This window comes from Peromyscus leucopus, chromosome 2 (assembly GCF_004664715.2).
Source record: "Peromyscus leucopus breed LL Stock chromosome 2, UCI_PerLeu_2.1, whole genome shotgun sequence".
Taxonomy (NCBI): domain Eukaryota; kingdom Metazoa; phylum Chordata; class Mammalia; order Rodentia; family Cricetidae; genus Peromyscus; species Peromyscus leucopus.
This window is the reverse complement of record NC_051064.1, coordinates 81,726,416-81,744,102: the sequence shown is the minus strand read 5'-3', so window position 1 is coordinate 81,744,102 and position 17,687 is coordinate 81,726,416. Positions and strand designations below refer to the sequence as shown.

Sequence of the window (17,687 nt, the reverse complement as noted above, 5' to 3'; positions counted from 1 at the left end):
GCTAGTCCAGGACAGGCTCCAAAGCTACAGAGAAACCCTGTCTCAAAAAAACCAACCAACCAACCAACAAACAAAAACCCCAAATATTTTCTTTCAAAAAAAGAAAAGAAAATCATGGAATTTTCAGGTAAGTGGATGGAACTAGAAAATATATTATGTAAGACAACTGAGACCCAGGAAGGCAAACTCCATCATTTCTCTCTCATCTGTATTTTTATCTCCAAATCTTAAGATGTGTGTAAAGGATGTGGAGTAACAGCAGAAACCAGGAATGTGAAAAGGAACATTAGAGAGTAAGAAGGAATATTCAGAGGGAATACAGGATAGAGGCAGTATATATGGGTCATGGCTGGACAGCAGGCACTTTGGATAGAGATCTTGGAGCACTCAAGTTGGATCTAATCAGAACAACAACTCCTTGAAGACTACCTTTCGTAGTACTGGAAGGTACAATGCAAGTCATTCTGGAAGGAAAGCAATCAATATTCTTACCTCACTGTGATGCCTTTGAATCACAACAATGATGAGCATGGAAAGACAACCCTAAAAGTGTAATAGCATCATTTTTATCTTGGCGGTAACCAACAGCTCTTTAATTGGATGTAAGACCCACTTAGTAGGAGGACAGTCATGCTTGCTACTGGAGAACTAACCAACTAGCTGGAGGAAGTTATGGGTCTTAGAGGGGAAGATACTACTGCCACTTTTCTAAACCAGTATGTTTCCTAACTACATTCCAAATACTTGCTTACACCCACAGACAAGATCAAGTAAATTTTACTTTGCAGCAGATAGAGACTATTACCAAGAAACAAAACAAAACAAAAACAACAACAACAAAGCCATCTGCTCAAAAAGCAGAGGATAACTAATATTGGGGTGCCCAACTCCAATGGATACATCTATAACACAACTCCTGTACCCAGGACTCAAGGAATGTCATAGAACAGGGGTCAGAAAGAGTGTAAGAACCAGGGGACCAGGAACTCTGCAATGAAATTAGTGTTTTAGAAATGACTGGAAAGGTACACCCATGATACCTCAGCAATATGATTCTGTAAATAAGACCCGAATAATGAACCAGTAAGCATGATAATGTGAAAGGGGAAAATCTCTTGGGGAACCATACCTAGAAAGAAATAAAGGGAACTAAGGAATGCTGAGAAAGGGAGATGAACCACTAATTGGTTCTCTAAATCAAGTGGTCATCTCTGAAATCACAAATTGGAAGAACTGGACTACTCAGTAAAAGAAAATGTTACATCAAAACAAACAAACAATCATTCAGGAACTCTTAAAACTAAATAAAAAGACCAACCACACTAATAAAAGGTGTAAAATAAAGACAAAAGTCCCAGGTCAACAGCACAGTAAATATTTTCAACAAAATCAGAAGAAAGCCTTCCCGATGTATGAAAGATCATGGACTCCTTTTCATTAGTTACCCCTAGCCACCTGATATACTCTGATTACCTGGGTACTGCCTGCCAGCCTCTTTCCCATTCTTTGAGACTCATCAAATCACAGACTTATTCCCACAATGGACCCTATAACTGGCCCATGTAGCACAGAGACACAGGTAACCAATGTATAATCTCTGGCATAAGCCCCTTACTCTGGTTTCTCTGAGGTTGCTTTCACAAGAGCCATACTCTGGGCAAACCCCAGCCTGAGCATCCTTTACTACAGCATAGTCTCTTGAGTAGTCTGACCTGGAAACAAAATCCATCTTTCTGCTGTTTACAGGAAAATTGGCTTTAAAGAGAGACACCACTTTAGAGCAAAGGAATGGAAACAATTATTCCAAGTAAATGGAACCAAGAAGCAGAGATATATAGTTATCCTACTATCTGAAAAAAAATAGACTTCACAATAAAACTAATCAGAAGAGATAATGAAGGGCACTGCATTTAAATCAAGGAAACAATTAACCAAGAAGACATTACAACACAAAACATATGTGTACCAAATTCTGATTCTCCCATTTGTCTAAAAAGTATCCTACTAGAATTACAGATACAGGTGAACAGTAACCCAATAGTACTAGGTGATTTCAATACCCCACTTTTTCTAATGGACCAAAACAAATAGAAACATAAGAATTAAATGACATCACCCATCAAGTGGATCTAACAGATATCTATAGACTATTCCACTCAAACATCAAAGAGTATACATTCTGCTCAGTAGCCCATGGGATTGTCTTTTAAAAAAAATGGACCACAAAACAAGTCTCAACAAATACAGAAAAATCTCTTACATGTTACTTGTTCTGGTGGTATGAGAGCTTGTAGGATTGTGAAATCATGGGTCATGGACAGAAGCTGAAGCTTGACGCTGGAAAAGGTCAGGGGGAACAACTGGTGAAGGGGCAGCTCATTTGCAGTGGAGACACCAGAGTCAAAGGGGTAATGAAAAGAAGCAGAGGCTTTCTTGGAACTATGTGGCAAGGTGAGAGTCCCTGAAGAGAGGTCAGGAGGCCATTTGTGAAGGTGTCGCCTGTGGAGACCCAGCATAGTGCAGATGCCAGATCATGAGATGACTACTGAGGACAGAAGCAGTTATGGAGTACAGCCAGCCTAAGCAATGCAAAAAAGTTATGTGTGTGCAGACGGCAGAACAAGAGAACTGAAGCTGCTCAAGCCATTTGGAGTCCAGAAGATGGTGACTAAATCCTGGAAATTGGACACTGAGTATTTACACTGTTGGAGTTTGGCTTTACTTTGATCTGGTTTCGACTGTGTCCTGGAACTTTACCCTGAGAGTAAGAAATTATTGAACTTATTTTTGATTTTACAGGAGGTCACACTAAAGAGACTTTAGATATTTTACAGAGACTAAACTATTGGTGAAATTATTAAGGCCACTCCACGTCGTTAAAAGGGAGGTTTATTTTGTGGGGAAACTTACAAGTGAAGGGATAGTTTACAGTCTGGGAAAGTTGTAGTGCAGTCCAGCGGTGTTCTCTGGAGAACCCTGCTCCATCTACCTCCAGCATCCAGGGTCCAGGAACCAAGAGAGCCCGAGCATCATTCAGATCTCTGGTTTTTAGCATCCTCTCTCAGCCCCACCTTATAGGCGTAACCATTACCAAAGCCTCAATGGGGGTTGGAACTTCCAGGTCAAAGCTGGAATGGCTACCCACTACACTAAACTTTTAAAGAACAGGGATCTTTTAAAGTGTGAGTGTTGTATAGTGTGATATTGATGTTAATATGACATCCTGGAGATAAACAAGAAAGGAAAAGACATTGTCTAATAGTGTTGTATTGGTGTGTCAAGTTGACAAGAGGGGCCAATAGTCCCAATTAGTTTTTTTGTCAACTTGGCACAAACTAGAGTCATATAAGAAGAACCTCAATTGAGAAATGCCTCCTGTAAACTGCCTATAGGCAGGACTGTAGGGTATATCCTTGATTAATTATTGATGTAGAAAAACCCACAGTGAGAGATGTCACCCCTAGAGGGTGGTCCTGGATTGTATAAGAAAGCAGGCTGAAACAGATTTCCTTCTTGTGATTCAATGAATGTCTCAAGGTTTTTGCCTTGAGTTACTGGCCTGATATTCACTCAATGGTGGACGATGATGTGCAGCTATAAGTTAAATAAGCCCTTCCACCCAAGTTGCTTTTGGTCATGGTATTTATCAAAGCAATAGAAAGCAAACTAGGGCATGTTTTCAACTCACCCTTCCTACATTGGCCAGACTTGGCCCTGAAGGATGCACGGTTTGTGTGTGTGTGTGTGTGTGTGGGGGGGGGGTGATGAAGAAGACGAAAAAAAAATGGAAAGTTAAGTAGTTTATATGCTAATTATTAGTCTGCAACATATTCATTTCTTCTCTTCTCACTTAAAAATAAACCCTACCAGAAAAATTCATATTAGAGAAAGAAAATGACTGCTTTCTTAAATAATGACAAATGGTTTGACACACATAAATCTGATCTCTGGTGACAAAATTACTTATCAATTTTATTACCAAGCCCTGAGAAACTTGATGTGGGGATGTCCTAGGTTGTCTTCTATAGTTGTGGTAAAGTGCTGATCAAAACCAACTTGGGCAAGAAAGGATTAATTCATCTTACAATTCTGGATCACAGTCCATTAGGGAGGGAAGTCACATCAGAAACTCAAGGCAGAAACCTGGATGAAGGAACTGAGGCAGAAGCCTTGGAAGAATGCTTCTTATTGGCATGTTCTCCATGATTTGTTCAGTTATCTTTCTTATAAAACTCAGGATCACTTGCCCAGTATGGCACTTCCTACCATGGGCTTGGTTTTCCCATATCAATCATTAACCAAGAAAATGCCCTATAGAGTTATCTACAGATCAACCTGATGGAGGCATTTTCAGTTCTTTTTTCTTAGATGACCATAGCCTGTGTCAAGTTAACAAAAACCAATGGGCACAATTGACCCATTATCATCTTGACACACAACTACATCACTATTAAACCATAACCTTTACTTTCTTGTTTTTCCAAGATTTTGTGTTGATATCACAACACAAATCATAATATAATTTTAAAAGTCCCACTGTCTTCTTAAAAGTTCAAATACTTTAAAATTTCAGTATCTAAAATATTCTATATTTAAAAGTCTAGCATTGCAATTGTAGGCTGAGGTAAAATAAAAAAAAATGAGTTACATACTTTGCATTTTAATCAGGAAGAAACAGAGCACAGTTACTATCAAATAAAAGCAAAACAATCATCTAGCATGCTTTGGGGCTTTAACAGGCTTGAGCAGCTCTACTTCTCTGGCTCTGGCTTGCACAGCACACACAGCTTCTTTCATAGGCTCAGGCTCTCCACTCCACACCTGCTGCTGTACTGAGTGGTCATCCTACAATTTGGCATCATTGATATTCTGGATCTCCACAAGCTGTACCTTTACCAATGGCCTCCTGGCCCCTTATCAGAGATTCTGACCTGCCACATGGTTCCAAGCCTCGATTCCTCTCCATGACCCCTTCAATATTTGGGTTTCCATTGCAACCAGGGCTTATACATTTACCAATGACTCTCACAGTGCCATGTCTCAGTCATTCTCCATGATCTCATCATTCCTGAGGTCTCCCTTGAAATTATAGCTGTACCTTCACCAATGGTCTCTCCCATTACCAAGTATCAGTTATGCTCCATGACTTCCCTTCAGTCCAGCAGCTCCCAAGTCATCAAAACCAATAAAACAAAGGAGACTCTTACACATTACCAAGTTCACCTGCCAGCATGAGATCCAACTTGACACCATCTGGAACATAAGTCTGTGTGTTGATCCTGAGGAAATGCTCCAGATTTTATCTCAATGTTTCTGGTCTCTTATTAATCATAGATAGTTTTCTCAGTGCCATCTAATTAGCCTCCAGTGTCCCACTAAAGCAAATATTTCACATCAGTGATCTTAGTCATTTCTTAAACAAATCGATTTTTCAGCCCTACCTGACCAGAATCACTGATTCTTCATTCAAAATATCAAACAAATAGTGTTAATAGAGTCTTTTGAGACGCCCGAACTTCTTTCTGAAACTTAAAAAGCCAGGCTGCCATTGTTTTCATTGCTCTCGGCATTATCTTCTAAGTTCCTATAGCAGTCTCAGTGGCCCAAATTTCTAAACACTTCTGCAACCCTACCAAAAGTAACATGTCAAATTCTTCAAAGTAATAAAGTCTTATGATCCTTGTACTTGCTTTTGGTTTAGTTGGGTTTCCATTGCTATGAAATAACACCATGATGAAAAGCCACTTGGGGAGGAGTTTATTTCAGTGTATAGTTTATAGTCCATCTTGAAGGTAAGTTAGGGCAGGAACTCAAGGCAGGGACTGAAGTATAGGCTATAGAGGAACCCTACTTATTCATTTATAGCTTGCTCAGTTTGCTTTCTTATACAACTTAGGACCATCTGTCAAGGGTGGTGCCCTACACTATAGACTGGGGTCTCCCTTATCAATCATTCATCAAGAAAATGTCCCACAGATTTTCTTATGGCCCAATCTGATAACAGGCATTTCTCCCAATTGCAGTTTCCCATTTCTCCCAAATGCAGCTTCCCTTTTCCAGATGATCCTAGCTTGTGTTAAGCTGACAAAAAAAAAAAAAAAAAAAAAAAAAAGAAAGGAAAAAAAAAAGCCAGCATAGGTTAGTGTAGATTTTAAGAGAAGGCAATGGGTTTCTGGGGTACCTGTTAGAAGTTCTCATTGAAATGATTTGTAAAAGCAGGTTGGGTACATTCTAGAAGAGGTGACTCAGACAAAGAATCATATCACTTAAGAATAAAAGTCAATACCCTCCTCGCAGTGCCTACAGTGAATAACAAGGAATTCTAGAAATAAGTCATGTTCAGAACACCAGACTTTTAAAGTTATTACCAGAAAAAAAGAGAGATTTTTTTACTAATTTTTTTTTTTTGAGTTGGGGCAAAAGAAAAAAAAATGTAATACTATCCAGTGAAACTGTCAGTGTAATTTCAGTTACCAAACAGACCCACTTCTCTTATTCCCACTTGAGACTACATACCACACCATAAGTCATACTACCAACCCTTAAAATGCAGAGGCAAGTCTTTGTGGTTAATGAATATTTAACCACAGAATTTCAAAGCTCTTATTTTAACACGAAATATGAGAGCAAACAGGGCAGGAAGTAGAGGCTCTGCAGACAATTGAACTGAAGACTGAGACGGGAGCCAAGGTCAGAGAAAAAAAGGGGAGAAGATTCATAGCTCTCAAAGACAGAGGAGCTGTCATTCACCCATACATCTTTCACTCCATCCTTATCTCCAGAGAGAAGCTACTTTGTTAGGAACCAAAATTTATTTTTGAATATTTTGTAGCAGAAGTAAAACCATAGCTTGAAACTTACATTTCATTTGCTTGAAGATGGACTTGTTAGGTTCTAGCCAGTGCTATGGAGAAAACAAAAACAAAACAGATTGTTGGTGTGAATGAAAACCCTTGAAAAGAAACTGTCTGCAGAAACTAAATGATCGGAACTGCAGTACTGTGGATAGATTGCAACATTACATGTCCAGAGGCTAATTATCTTACATTGAGCTAGTTTTAGCCCTCCAGAACAGCCATTCCTTGCCTGAATTAAGATTTTTCTGAGTAATAGATAAAAACATTTTAGAATCTATTAACTTAGCAGACAACCAGCTTTTACCAATCCAAAAGCTAAGAATGGCATCAGACAGCATCAGACAACATCCTGGGTTTATGGAAAACTTCCCTTATCTCAATATACCTCCCCCCTGATGTACCCATGAACAAATTTTTTAAGAGTTAATGATGTAAAACCCTCAGGCAAACTGAGAAACTCTGGACAGGAATGCTGTCTTGACTGATAACATCTGTGGAAGTTTCCGGTGAGGAGATCAACAGTCTAATAATCCCCCGGCCCCAAACTGGTATCTGCAACTCTGACCCTGCAGGGGAACTGACCTACAGATGGAATCTTCCATACCCAAAGTTCCCCAATCAGGATAAACTTAGTTCTACCCAAAGATGTTAGGCTTCACTCCTCAAACCTTGGCCAGGGACATTCTACTTGCTTGGATACTCCTAGCCCCTAAGTATTCTCAGAAAAACCACGAACAGCCCATGGTCAACATCTGCAAGTTCCATACCCTCAATTCCCTGAGATAAGCCTTTGTCAAAGGCTACTTGAGGGCTCAATCTCTATTCCAGCAGAGTGGTTTGTTGTCCTTCATTGTTCTAATTAAAGGACTGTCTGCTTCTGTTGATGGCGGAGCTGTGCTCTCATTTCTCTCTTTTCTTTTCTTTCTTTCCTTTTTTTTTTTTGGTTTTTCGAAACAGGGTTTCTCTGTGTAGCTTTGCGCCTTTCCTGGAACTCACTCTGTAGTCCAGGCTGGCCTCGAACTCACAGAGATCCACCTGGCTCTGCCTCCTGAGTACTGGGGTTAAAGGCGTGCACTACCACTGCCAGGCATGTGCTCTCATTTCTTATCCAGATGTCACAGTCCATTCGAATCTAACACTTTGGAAGACAGTGAAGGATTTCAATGAGGTTCCTCCCCCAGTTGACTGCTTTCTTTCTCTTTCCCTTCACTCTCTTCCTCTCTCCCAGCTCTCCTTTTATTATACACCTTGTGAGTCCTCAGCACTCCAACCTCACTATGGGCTAAAATGCCTCTGCCCAGGTGAGTAGTGCAAATCCCAGAGATGGAACATTTCCCTGTTTGGGGGAGTTTACTGACTCAAGGACTAAACTCAGTTTTTGTCTCCTTTCCTTTCTTTCCACTCTTGGTCTAATTCTGTTGCCCCTCTGACCTCCAGAGTAGAGCCTTTTCTGTCATTCAACCATACCACATCCAACATTCATACAGCAAAGTAAGGTTCAGATTCATTCTAAGGGTGCTCTGGACGGATACCATCACCTAAGCCTACGTGGTCCTTCAGCCTTGCCTTCCAGGTCACTGGAATTTTGAATTCCAGGGGTTCTTTCAGCTTCCCACCTTCGTTTTGCTGCCAGATCTCTAGAATTGGGAATGCCCATTCCAGTCCCCACTCACTCATTTACAGCTGTGTTCTGGTTACGGGAACTTATTACCAGAAAGGAGCCTTACACTTATCTTTCCAAGATCGTTACCATTCTCACACACTTTGGCTTGCCTGAGGACAAAACTCAAGGTATACCTGTCTACTGAGGTTTGTACTTACGACAACTTGGAAATTTGACTTTCAGAGTCTCACTGACTCAAACAACTTCACATGACAGAATGACAGAAGATGAGAAGTGTTCCCCACTTCACATATGTTGTCTTTACTCTGGCCCTTTGCTTTGTTCCTCCATTTCTGCACTTTTACCAGCTTAAACTTCTAAACTCAGTTTCCTAAACTCTCTTGGATGCTAACAGTAGAGCAGCCACTATTGTCAAACTGTCATGTGCTGGTTAAACTGAGAAGCTGGCTCTGGAATGTGGGAGGAATTTGGCCCTCCCACTTCAGACTCAAGTATGTTTTTCTTAGAATGTTGTCCTCCAAATCTCTGGAGTCAGACTGGCCTCCTGAATGTGATAGGGAAAAGGAGAACAAAACAGCCCAAGAAACACAGAAACACAGATCCCAACAGGGACAAGCCGCTGCCAGTGAAGAGCCACCATAGGAGGCTCTGCTGAGTGTCAATGCCTGCCATTTCTGCCTGGGGTCTCCAGGCCCTTATCTTCTAAGATAAGATGTCTCCCGCCCCCAGTACTCCTTTGTTCCACATGTATTTACTTTTGCTTCTGCCCAATCTAACAATGTGTTTGCTAAAGATACGTATGTTCAGTTTCCCTTTCACAATGAGGAGTGTAGAAAACACAATACAAACAAACAAATAATGCTCACAATCTTGGTTTACTAGTATGTGTCTTACATGTGATTATGTATATATATTGATTGTCTGTCAGCACATGATTATGGTTTATTCTTTCACAGCATGTACTTAGGACAAAATTGACTTAAAAGTAAATGCTCACGTAAACTAAGTTATTAACTTCACTCCATTTCATTTTCTTTTCATAGTAAAACTAAAATTAACAACAACAATAATAATGACTTAGCAAATTAACTTATAAATATGATTCTAAATCTTTGGAACAATTATCATAAGGCTTCTAAACTAAAAAAAAAATTACTTATTCTTCTCTTATACATTACATCTAAACCTCAGTTTCCCACACCACCCACCCTCTCCCATAGATATACTCCTCCTCCATTTCCCTTCAGAAAAGAGCAGACCTCCTAGGGATATCAACCAAACACATCACAATGAAGTTACAATTAAACTAGGCACAAACTATCATATCAAGGCTGGTTGATGCAACACAGTAGGAGGAAAATGGGTCCCAAGAGCAGGCAAAAAGAGTCAGAGATACCCCCGACTCCCACTGTTAGGAATCCCAGGATAGACATACATAATTATACAATTCTGGCCAAAACATTATCTCCTTGATCATTATCCTAATTCTGGTTCTGACAAATGTATTTTTCAAAGATTCAGTATAGAGAGCTTCTGTCCCATCTTCTGAGGTACATAACTATCATCTTCACACTTTTAGTTATGCTGGCATAAAATAATGTTAAATGTCAATATTCTTTCACAAAAGAGCCTAATAGTCCATCTCAGCCAATTTTATATAGACAAAAGGCTAAAATGAAAATGGGGGGCGGAGATCTATTTATGTGACTATGAAGTGTCCTACCTCATACATACAAAGTAAAGACTTTTCAGTGTGACTGATTCGGGAGACACCAACACTGCCATCATTACCTCTTTACCAACTTCCTGTAAGTAAGCCCATAAATTCCCTAGGGTTAACTTTGATGAAATTAAACTTTGGTTTGTCATTTGAACCTTATAAAGTGGGAATAGACATTGTTTTGTCTCTCTCTCCCCCAGGGAGAAAATTCTCATAACAGATAGTAACTCATTTTTTAAATGCTATTGTCTTATGGCATTAAGAAACAAATATAAATGTTATATAACGTATATGTATCAAAGTTTCTAAGCTCTAAGATCAGCAGCTACAAAAAACCTGGCTAAAATGTATATTGAATCAATCAAAGTTAATTTAGACATATTCAGCTATCAGAACATTAATTAAACAGTAGTTAGAAGTCCAGATTGGTATAAATGACTTTCTGCATGTTTAATATCCATACTTGGAGGATACTCTATTGTGGTCAGAGGAAATAAAAGGGAGAATATTTTCACCTCTAAGATCAATAAATGGACCTCTAAGATCTAAAAATGGACCATTTTTAGAAATTTTCTCACCCATTCTCTTATTCAGGAGAATTGACTCAATGAAGTCTAACCAGCATTCACTCTACAAAGAGGAGGATCAACACAGAGGAAAGATTTCCTCAGTGCTTCCAGGGGAAGTCATAGGCAGGCTAAGCCAAACCTCTGACATATCCTCACATAGATGGACAACTAGTAAGAAAGGCTCGAGGAATCAGAGATTCCTAATAAGCCCAAGTGACCCCTAAGGACTAAATCTTCAATTGATCCTAATAGTACAAAAACAAAAAGAATAAACTAAGAAAACCAGGAAATATAAGCAAACAAACAAGCAAATAAATGAAATAAAACCAGGAAAGTATAAACAAGATTAAAATGATCGATATGCTTTTTAACAATTCAAGGGACTACAGTCCTCAGATGTTATACTAAATCATATGAAATGTGATTTGGACAACCAATTGTCACTAAATAGTCCTCTTCCTGATTACATACACACACACACACACACACACACACACACACACACACACACACACACACTCAAGCCCTATTTTCTTGACTATAATCTAAGGTGGAATTATAATATCCTAACAGTCTTATCTTTTGTATGTTATAGATGCTACCTCTCTCACACTATAAACTCCAAGAATACATGTCATCACAATGTGGTCTTATGTTCTGGATATTTGCCATCTGTCAAGTTCTATTATTGCCTCTCTCTGATACACACTAACTGTTGCCCTTTCTACATGACCCCTTTTGTCAGCTCAAAGCAATTAACAGAGATCTGTGCCCCCAAACCTTTAAAAGCATATCAATTAACTCCAAAAAAGGGAACTAATGGACTACCCAGCTCACCCACTCATCTTGCCACTCTGGGTGTTGTTTAATACCCAGAGCTCAGAACAGAAACAGCTGCTCTGAAGCCTTCTCTGTGTCAGTTAAACTCTCTGTTGCACCAACTCTCAGAAAATTTTCAAACAAATTTAAGATCAGTTAACATCTTTCAGAATCAACTCAATTCTATGGCTGCTGCAGTACTCCAAAAAAATTAAAGAGAACAAGATCTGACTAGAAAAAAAAAAATCTTCAGGAAGGATACTTGGTTCACCCAGGGACCCAATAGCTATGATATTGATAATTTTATTATTTGATCCCACCTTCTCAGTTGCTTTACCAAGTTCCTTCAATAGAAATTACAAGTTTTCATCACCCAAACAGTCAAAGGGTTCTTCAGGCCAGAAGGATATCAACCACTAGCTAACACAGTGACCACCTCTATGGATCACTTCAACCCCTCCACTCCTGAACCCTTGATCATTGCCCCAACTCAGCAGGAAGCACCCCTCCCCTAAACAAACAAACAAACAAACAAACAAACAAACAAACAAAAAACCTATCCACAAATGAAGATGAGCCTGTAGAATCCCCTGCCTTGAACTATCTTCAGTCCAATTTTATATTCCCTCAGGTTTGGAATATGTTGGAATAATCATAGTTTGACCGATAAATATTCAGCTCTGCTTCCCCAATACTAATCAGTGACATTCTTCTTGCTCAGAGCCTTCCAGAACTCTGCATCCCTATATGCTCTTAGGAAAACTGCAGAGAGCTCAGACTCAAACCTTGAAACTTCCATACCCTCAACTCCCTGACTTACACCTGCCCAAATCACCCTGAGGGCTCACCCTTTATTCCAGAGAGGTTGTTGCTCTTCAATTGTTCTAATGTAAGGACGGTCTACTTTTGTCTAGGTTGGAGTTGTGCTCTTCCTTCCTTCTCAGCCATCACAGTTCATTTCCCAATCTACTGCCCCTTTCCACCCTATGAAACTCCAATCTCGTCTTTGCCACATGCACACAGACACCGTTCCTGCAGAAGTACTATTATCTTTCAGCTGTTGTGACTCAAAAACAATTCTGTTTCTGGAAATACCTGTCTTCTTCCTTCTATTTTCATGCCACTTCTGTCGATTACAATATAACAGTTTTAAACTTACCTTAATTTGTGATCTTCTTTGTTCTATAAAACTATAAAAAACTTCATGAAACTGATTCCACCTTGGAACATGGAATTTGGGGTAACTTAAATGTGTGTTCCCCAGCCATAGTCACTCAAAATGGCTCCAGAATAAACTATCTCTTTAAGATGAGAGCTGTAGTTTTTGCATTAGCAGTATACATTGTGAAGGAAAGTCCCAGAAAAAAAAAAAAAAGCTATACCTTAAAACTTAAACCTTCAGGGAGGCTGATTAGGGGACTAGAACTTTAATGATTGTGGAGAGTTTGGAATGTTACAGGTCCAGAGCCTAATTAAAATTTACTGAGGGCCATCTTTAGCCCATTCCATTCCCATTTCTTTGTTGGATCTAGCATCCTGTGACTAATAGGTAAACAAAAATGCCTTATAAATGCTTTAGGTTACCAAAACCCTATATCCCATCAGTCAAAAGACTAAGAATGCTGTCAGGCAGCATCTAAGGGTTGTAGCAGAGTTCTCCCTGTTTTGCTGCTAGGCAACCTCTCTGATGTTTCCATCACAGTATTGAAAAGCATTTTGATTTATGACTTATTTTGTTCTGTTATTATAAATACTTAATGAATTTGCTTTGTTGTTGGAACACAGCATTTGTGTAAGCTAAATCTGTGTTCTTGGGTCATGGTCATTCACATTTGGCTCCAAAATAAACTATCTCTTAACCCCTTTGTAGTGAGAATTGTGTTTCTGTGTCAACAACATCATGAATTTAGGGAAGTCTATTTCATGTGCACCTGCCTGCTCCATACTAGAAAGGAAAAGATCAGAATTTTTACACTTCACTGTACCTCCTTGTTAGACAGTGCATCTTGTGTTCTCCATCTTGTGTTCTTGCTGATGCCATTTCACATTTAACTGGAATTTGATCTCCTTGATGAAGAATCCCATGGAAAACTACCTAACTCTATTCTAGGAACCTGAGGTCAAGATGCCCCTGCTAATTTAGCTGTGTTAAACTGCCTGCTTTTGCAAGCCTCCCCCTTCAGCTAACTGCTTTTCTTAGCTTCTGTTAAACTGCTTGCTCGTTCAAAATCTCCCCTGCTGCTGCTAAGCATCAGGATGTGGATTTTGCCTTTAAAAGCCCCTTGCTCTAAATGCCTTGGACTACATCCAGGTCCCAAATACCTGAATGTAGTCGAAGCTGGCTAGAATAAAGACTTTAACTACCTGTACACTCTGTCTGAGGGGTCATTTCTGGGGGGCTCCCCATAATATTGTCTGTCTTCCTATTAAACTCAAGGCTTTGCATTATACTTATTGTTTAACGTAAATTCATGCTCATAAAATTAAACAAAAATAACCATTCATTTACTGCTTACTGAATACCAGGTACCCTTGAAAAGTTTCTTCTTTTACAGGGTAGCTTATTTATTTCACACAGCTATTCATTTGCCAATCAGAAGTCTTGTGGCTCTTAATCTGAAAAGATTTGCCCAGGGCTACCTAGCTAAACCATAATAGAATTCCAGAGAGAGGGTCTTTAACATCTGAGCTATGCAGCTTCCCATTGATTAGTTTTCATGACAATGCAATATTTTCTTTGATGAATATTTTTTATTTTCTCAGGAACTGAAAAACTCAATGGCCAAATCAGTAGTTTCCAATCTTATATGTCTGATCTGTACAGTCTTCACAAGCAGTAAGGAGACTCTTTTAACGGCTTCAATATTATGGAAAAATTCATCAGGAAATCATGCATAGGTAAGCTTCTTCTAAAGAGCATCTTTCTTTCTTTCTCTCTTCCTTCCTCCTTCCTTCCTTCCTTCCTTCCTTCCCTCCCTCCCTCCCTCCCTCCCTCCCTCCCTCCCTCCCTTCTTTCTTTCTTTCGTTCTTTTTGGGCAAAATTATACCAAGTTGTTTTTGAAAACCTTACCATATTATAAAAAAAAGAAATCAGGCCTGGCGGTGGTGGCACATGCCTTTAATCCTAGCACTTGGGAGGCAGAGCCAGGCGGATCTTTGTGAGTTTGAGGCCAGCCTGGTCTACAGAGTGAGATCCAGGAAAGTCGCAAAGCTACACAGAGAAACCCTGTCTTGAAAAACCAAAAAAAAAAAAAAAAAAAAAAACCAGAAAGATAATTCATCTTATCACTTAGTATCTAAAGAACTTTGTGCAAAAATATTCTGTGTATCTCAGATTCCACAAATATAAAGTGAAACCTGACCTAGTATCAACATTAGGGATAATGTTACTATGCAGACAATAAATATGGGTCTCACAGCGGCACTGTAAAAACTACAAAGGTTTGTTGCTGTTGCCATGATTTTAATTTAGTATGCATAATTTAGTTGATGGGCCCCATCTTTCAGTGGGTTTCAAGGAGGTGAATAATAAACAGATCTCATTGTGATTAAATGACTTTGGGAGAAATAAACAGGTTCATTTAAAATTACACTCAGGGAAAAAAAAAAGTATGAGCCATCAGAGACCTGCACACATTATTGTTTCATGAAGATAATCACTAGTCATTTCGCTAGCCTGAAATGTAAATAATATTTTGAAATTTTCCTTGCTTAGCATCCTTTGAAGTCCTTACCCTTCCTTTGCTGAATTTGAACCCATTTTCTCTAAAGTCACACTGATTCAGGAAATCAACGAATCTGTTGCATCTCATGCACTGTGAAGATGGTACTAATACTGGACGAAGGCTCAAAGAGAATGAATGTCATTTGGGATTGGCTATGTCTGCCAAGGAGAGGGATAGGAAATATTTAAGGAATGCCTTCAAGGTACTTACCATCTGCGCCCTAAATAAATTATTTATTCTAAATGAGCTGCTTTCTTCATTACTCTAAGAAATATACCTCACAGTTTCTTATCAGTTCCCATTTTCTTTCCTTTTAGGCTCTGTGTATCTCATTTACTTATACAATGTGACTGATAGTTACTTTTTTAGGGCAACTATTCTTTCCCAAGGGGATAATCACAAGGCAGAGAGACCTAGGAAAAATAACCTAGAAATAAAAATGTTTCAAAGGATTATAGAAAACCATGTTTTCAAAGAGGGTTAAGTTTAATCTGTTAATAATAGTTACAGCAATTTTTTATTCTGTAATTCATGCATGTAAATAAAGAAATACATGGCAAGGATTTCCAATGCAATTTTATATGAAATAGTAAAAGGTTACAAATAACACCAATGGCCATCATTAGGAAAATAGGTAAATAAACTGTAGTTTGCTAATATTCTGGATGATTAAAAATGAGTGTTCTATATGAGATAAAGTTTTATGTGTAACATATACAAAAGTTTTAGATACAATGCAGGATGAAAAAGTAAACTGTAATTTATAACTGTAGTGGCAGTTAGCAACCCAAGGGAATATAGCCACAGCAAGCTCCTGCCAATACCACAGCTACCATTCCAGAGACTTCATAGTTTTAGCATTAGTTTGTGCTTGACTGCTTTTGATGTCATTTTCTTTTGGAAATTTAGTTTGCATGTTGTGACAAAAGGCAGATAATATCCAAATTAGTCAAGGAACACAAGGAACTTGATGATGTTTGGTAAGACCCTAGAGTATCAAAGAAGTACAAACCTGCCATTTTGGAGTAATTGTACTTATTTTAGAATTAAAAGAAAATAGTATTTTTCTTAAAACTTATGTGCAAAATGTTCCAAGGTACAACCATGTTGTTAGTACACAAATGGTTATTATGGTCTTTAGATTTGACTCTTACTTATACTGAATTGTTCTTCAGCTGATAGGCAGCAAAGGAATAATGGCTAAGATAGTAAGTGAACCATACATTGAGAAAACTGTAGAAAAATTTAAATACTCTATCATAATTTGTTTTGGAAATAAAAAGTACAAAACACTATAAAATGTTTGAAAAACAAATATAGGCATCTAAAATTATTCTTTAAAGTTTAGAAGCAATACAGTAAACATAGTATGGGTGAGGGGTACCAATTTATGGGTGTTGGCTAAAGGAATTTAGAACTTTAGCCTTTCATATGGCATTTTATCTCAGACATTTCAACCTTAATGTTTTTCCATGTATTAGTACATTTCATGAATAATTAAAAATAAATTTAAAAACCCACAAAACTAAGGTCTACCTAGAGAATGAAAGTGAATTTCATGTAATTTTTACTCTGCGTGAAGAATTTTCCATATGACAGGAAGACATGAAGCTCAGCTCTGCACTCAGGGTCACAGTCTTTCTCCTTGGCTGGTACACTGGTAGCTTTCAGTAAATTTGTTTGTTATTGATCTCTTTCCCCTTCCTGTCTCACTTTTCATTCTCCTCTACATAAGGACATTATTTATGCATTTGCCAGGCAGCTTTTAGCCCTTGGCCTCTCCACTTTCTTCTTTTGTTTCCTTCCTTTGCTCGTTCTTTCCATTAGAGTTAAGAGGTGGCCAATACAGTCAACACTGAAGCATGTCAGCAACTTCTATTTTTACTAGAGTTCTAGTGGTATAAAACTATAACACCATTACGTGATGTACTTGGAAGTTAGATATAAGGCTTAGATACTTTCCCTATTTTATTTAAGTTCACTTGCTACCTGGAAATTATGGTATTTTAGTTTTAAAAAGAAACAATGCTATTTTATAACTAAAACCTGGTATGCCTTAAGGCAGAAAGAAAAATCTGCTAACCTAATATGTGATTTTGTGGCTTGTGTACTATTGCTGAACACTTCATTTTTTCAATTTTCTTGAAGAATAAAAAGTCTCAAAATGTATGGAAGCTAATTTCCCATCGCTGGTTCTATAAGATAAACTGAAGGAACAAAGCAAAACAGGGGGATATTGATTAGTATTATTTGAAAGTAGCAGGAGGGCATCAGAAGCAGAAGCTAGTCTTTTGTCTTATTGACACTAGGTAGAGACACTGGGAAGAGGAACCTCAAGCAATAAAAGCTTTCATTAGATTGACCTGTAGGCAC

General features: G+C 38.5%; 1 protein-coding gene across 2 annotated transcripts in view; it reads right to left on the bottom strand.

Moving 5' to 3' along the window:
- The window catches only part of Frmd3 (FERM domain containing 3), a 194,689-nt gene that overhangs the window by 107,947 nt on the left and 69,055 nt on the right, over positions 1-17,687 (bottom strand). For both annotated transcript variants that reach the window (XM_028873960.2, XM_028873961.2), the window contains exon 3: positions 6,862-6,904. In XM_028873960.2, the coding sequence (XP_028729793.1) occupies positions 6,862-6,904 (43 nt within the window). The remainder of the gene's footprint in view (positions 1-6,861; positions 6,905-17,687) is intronic.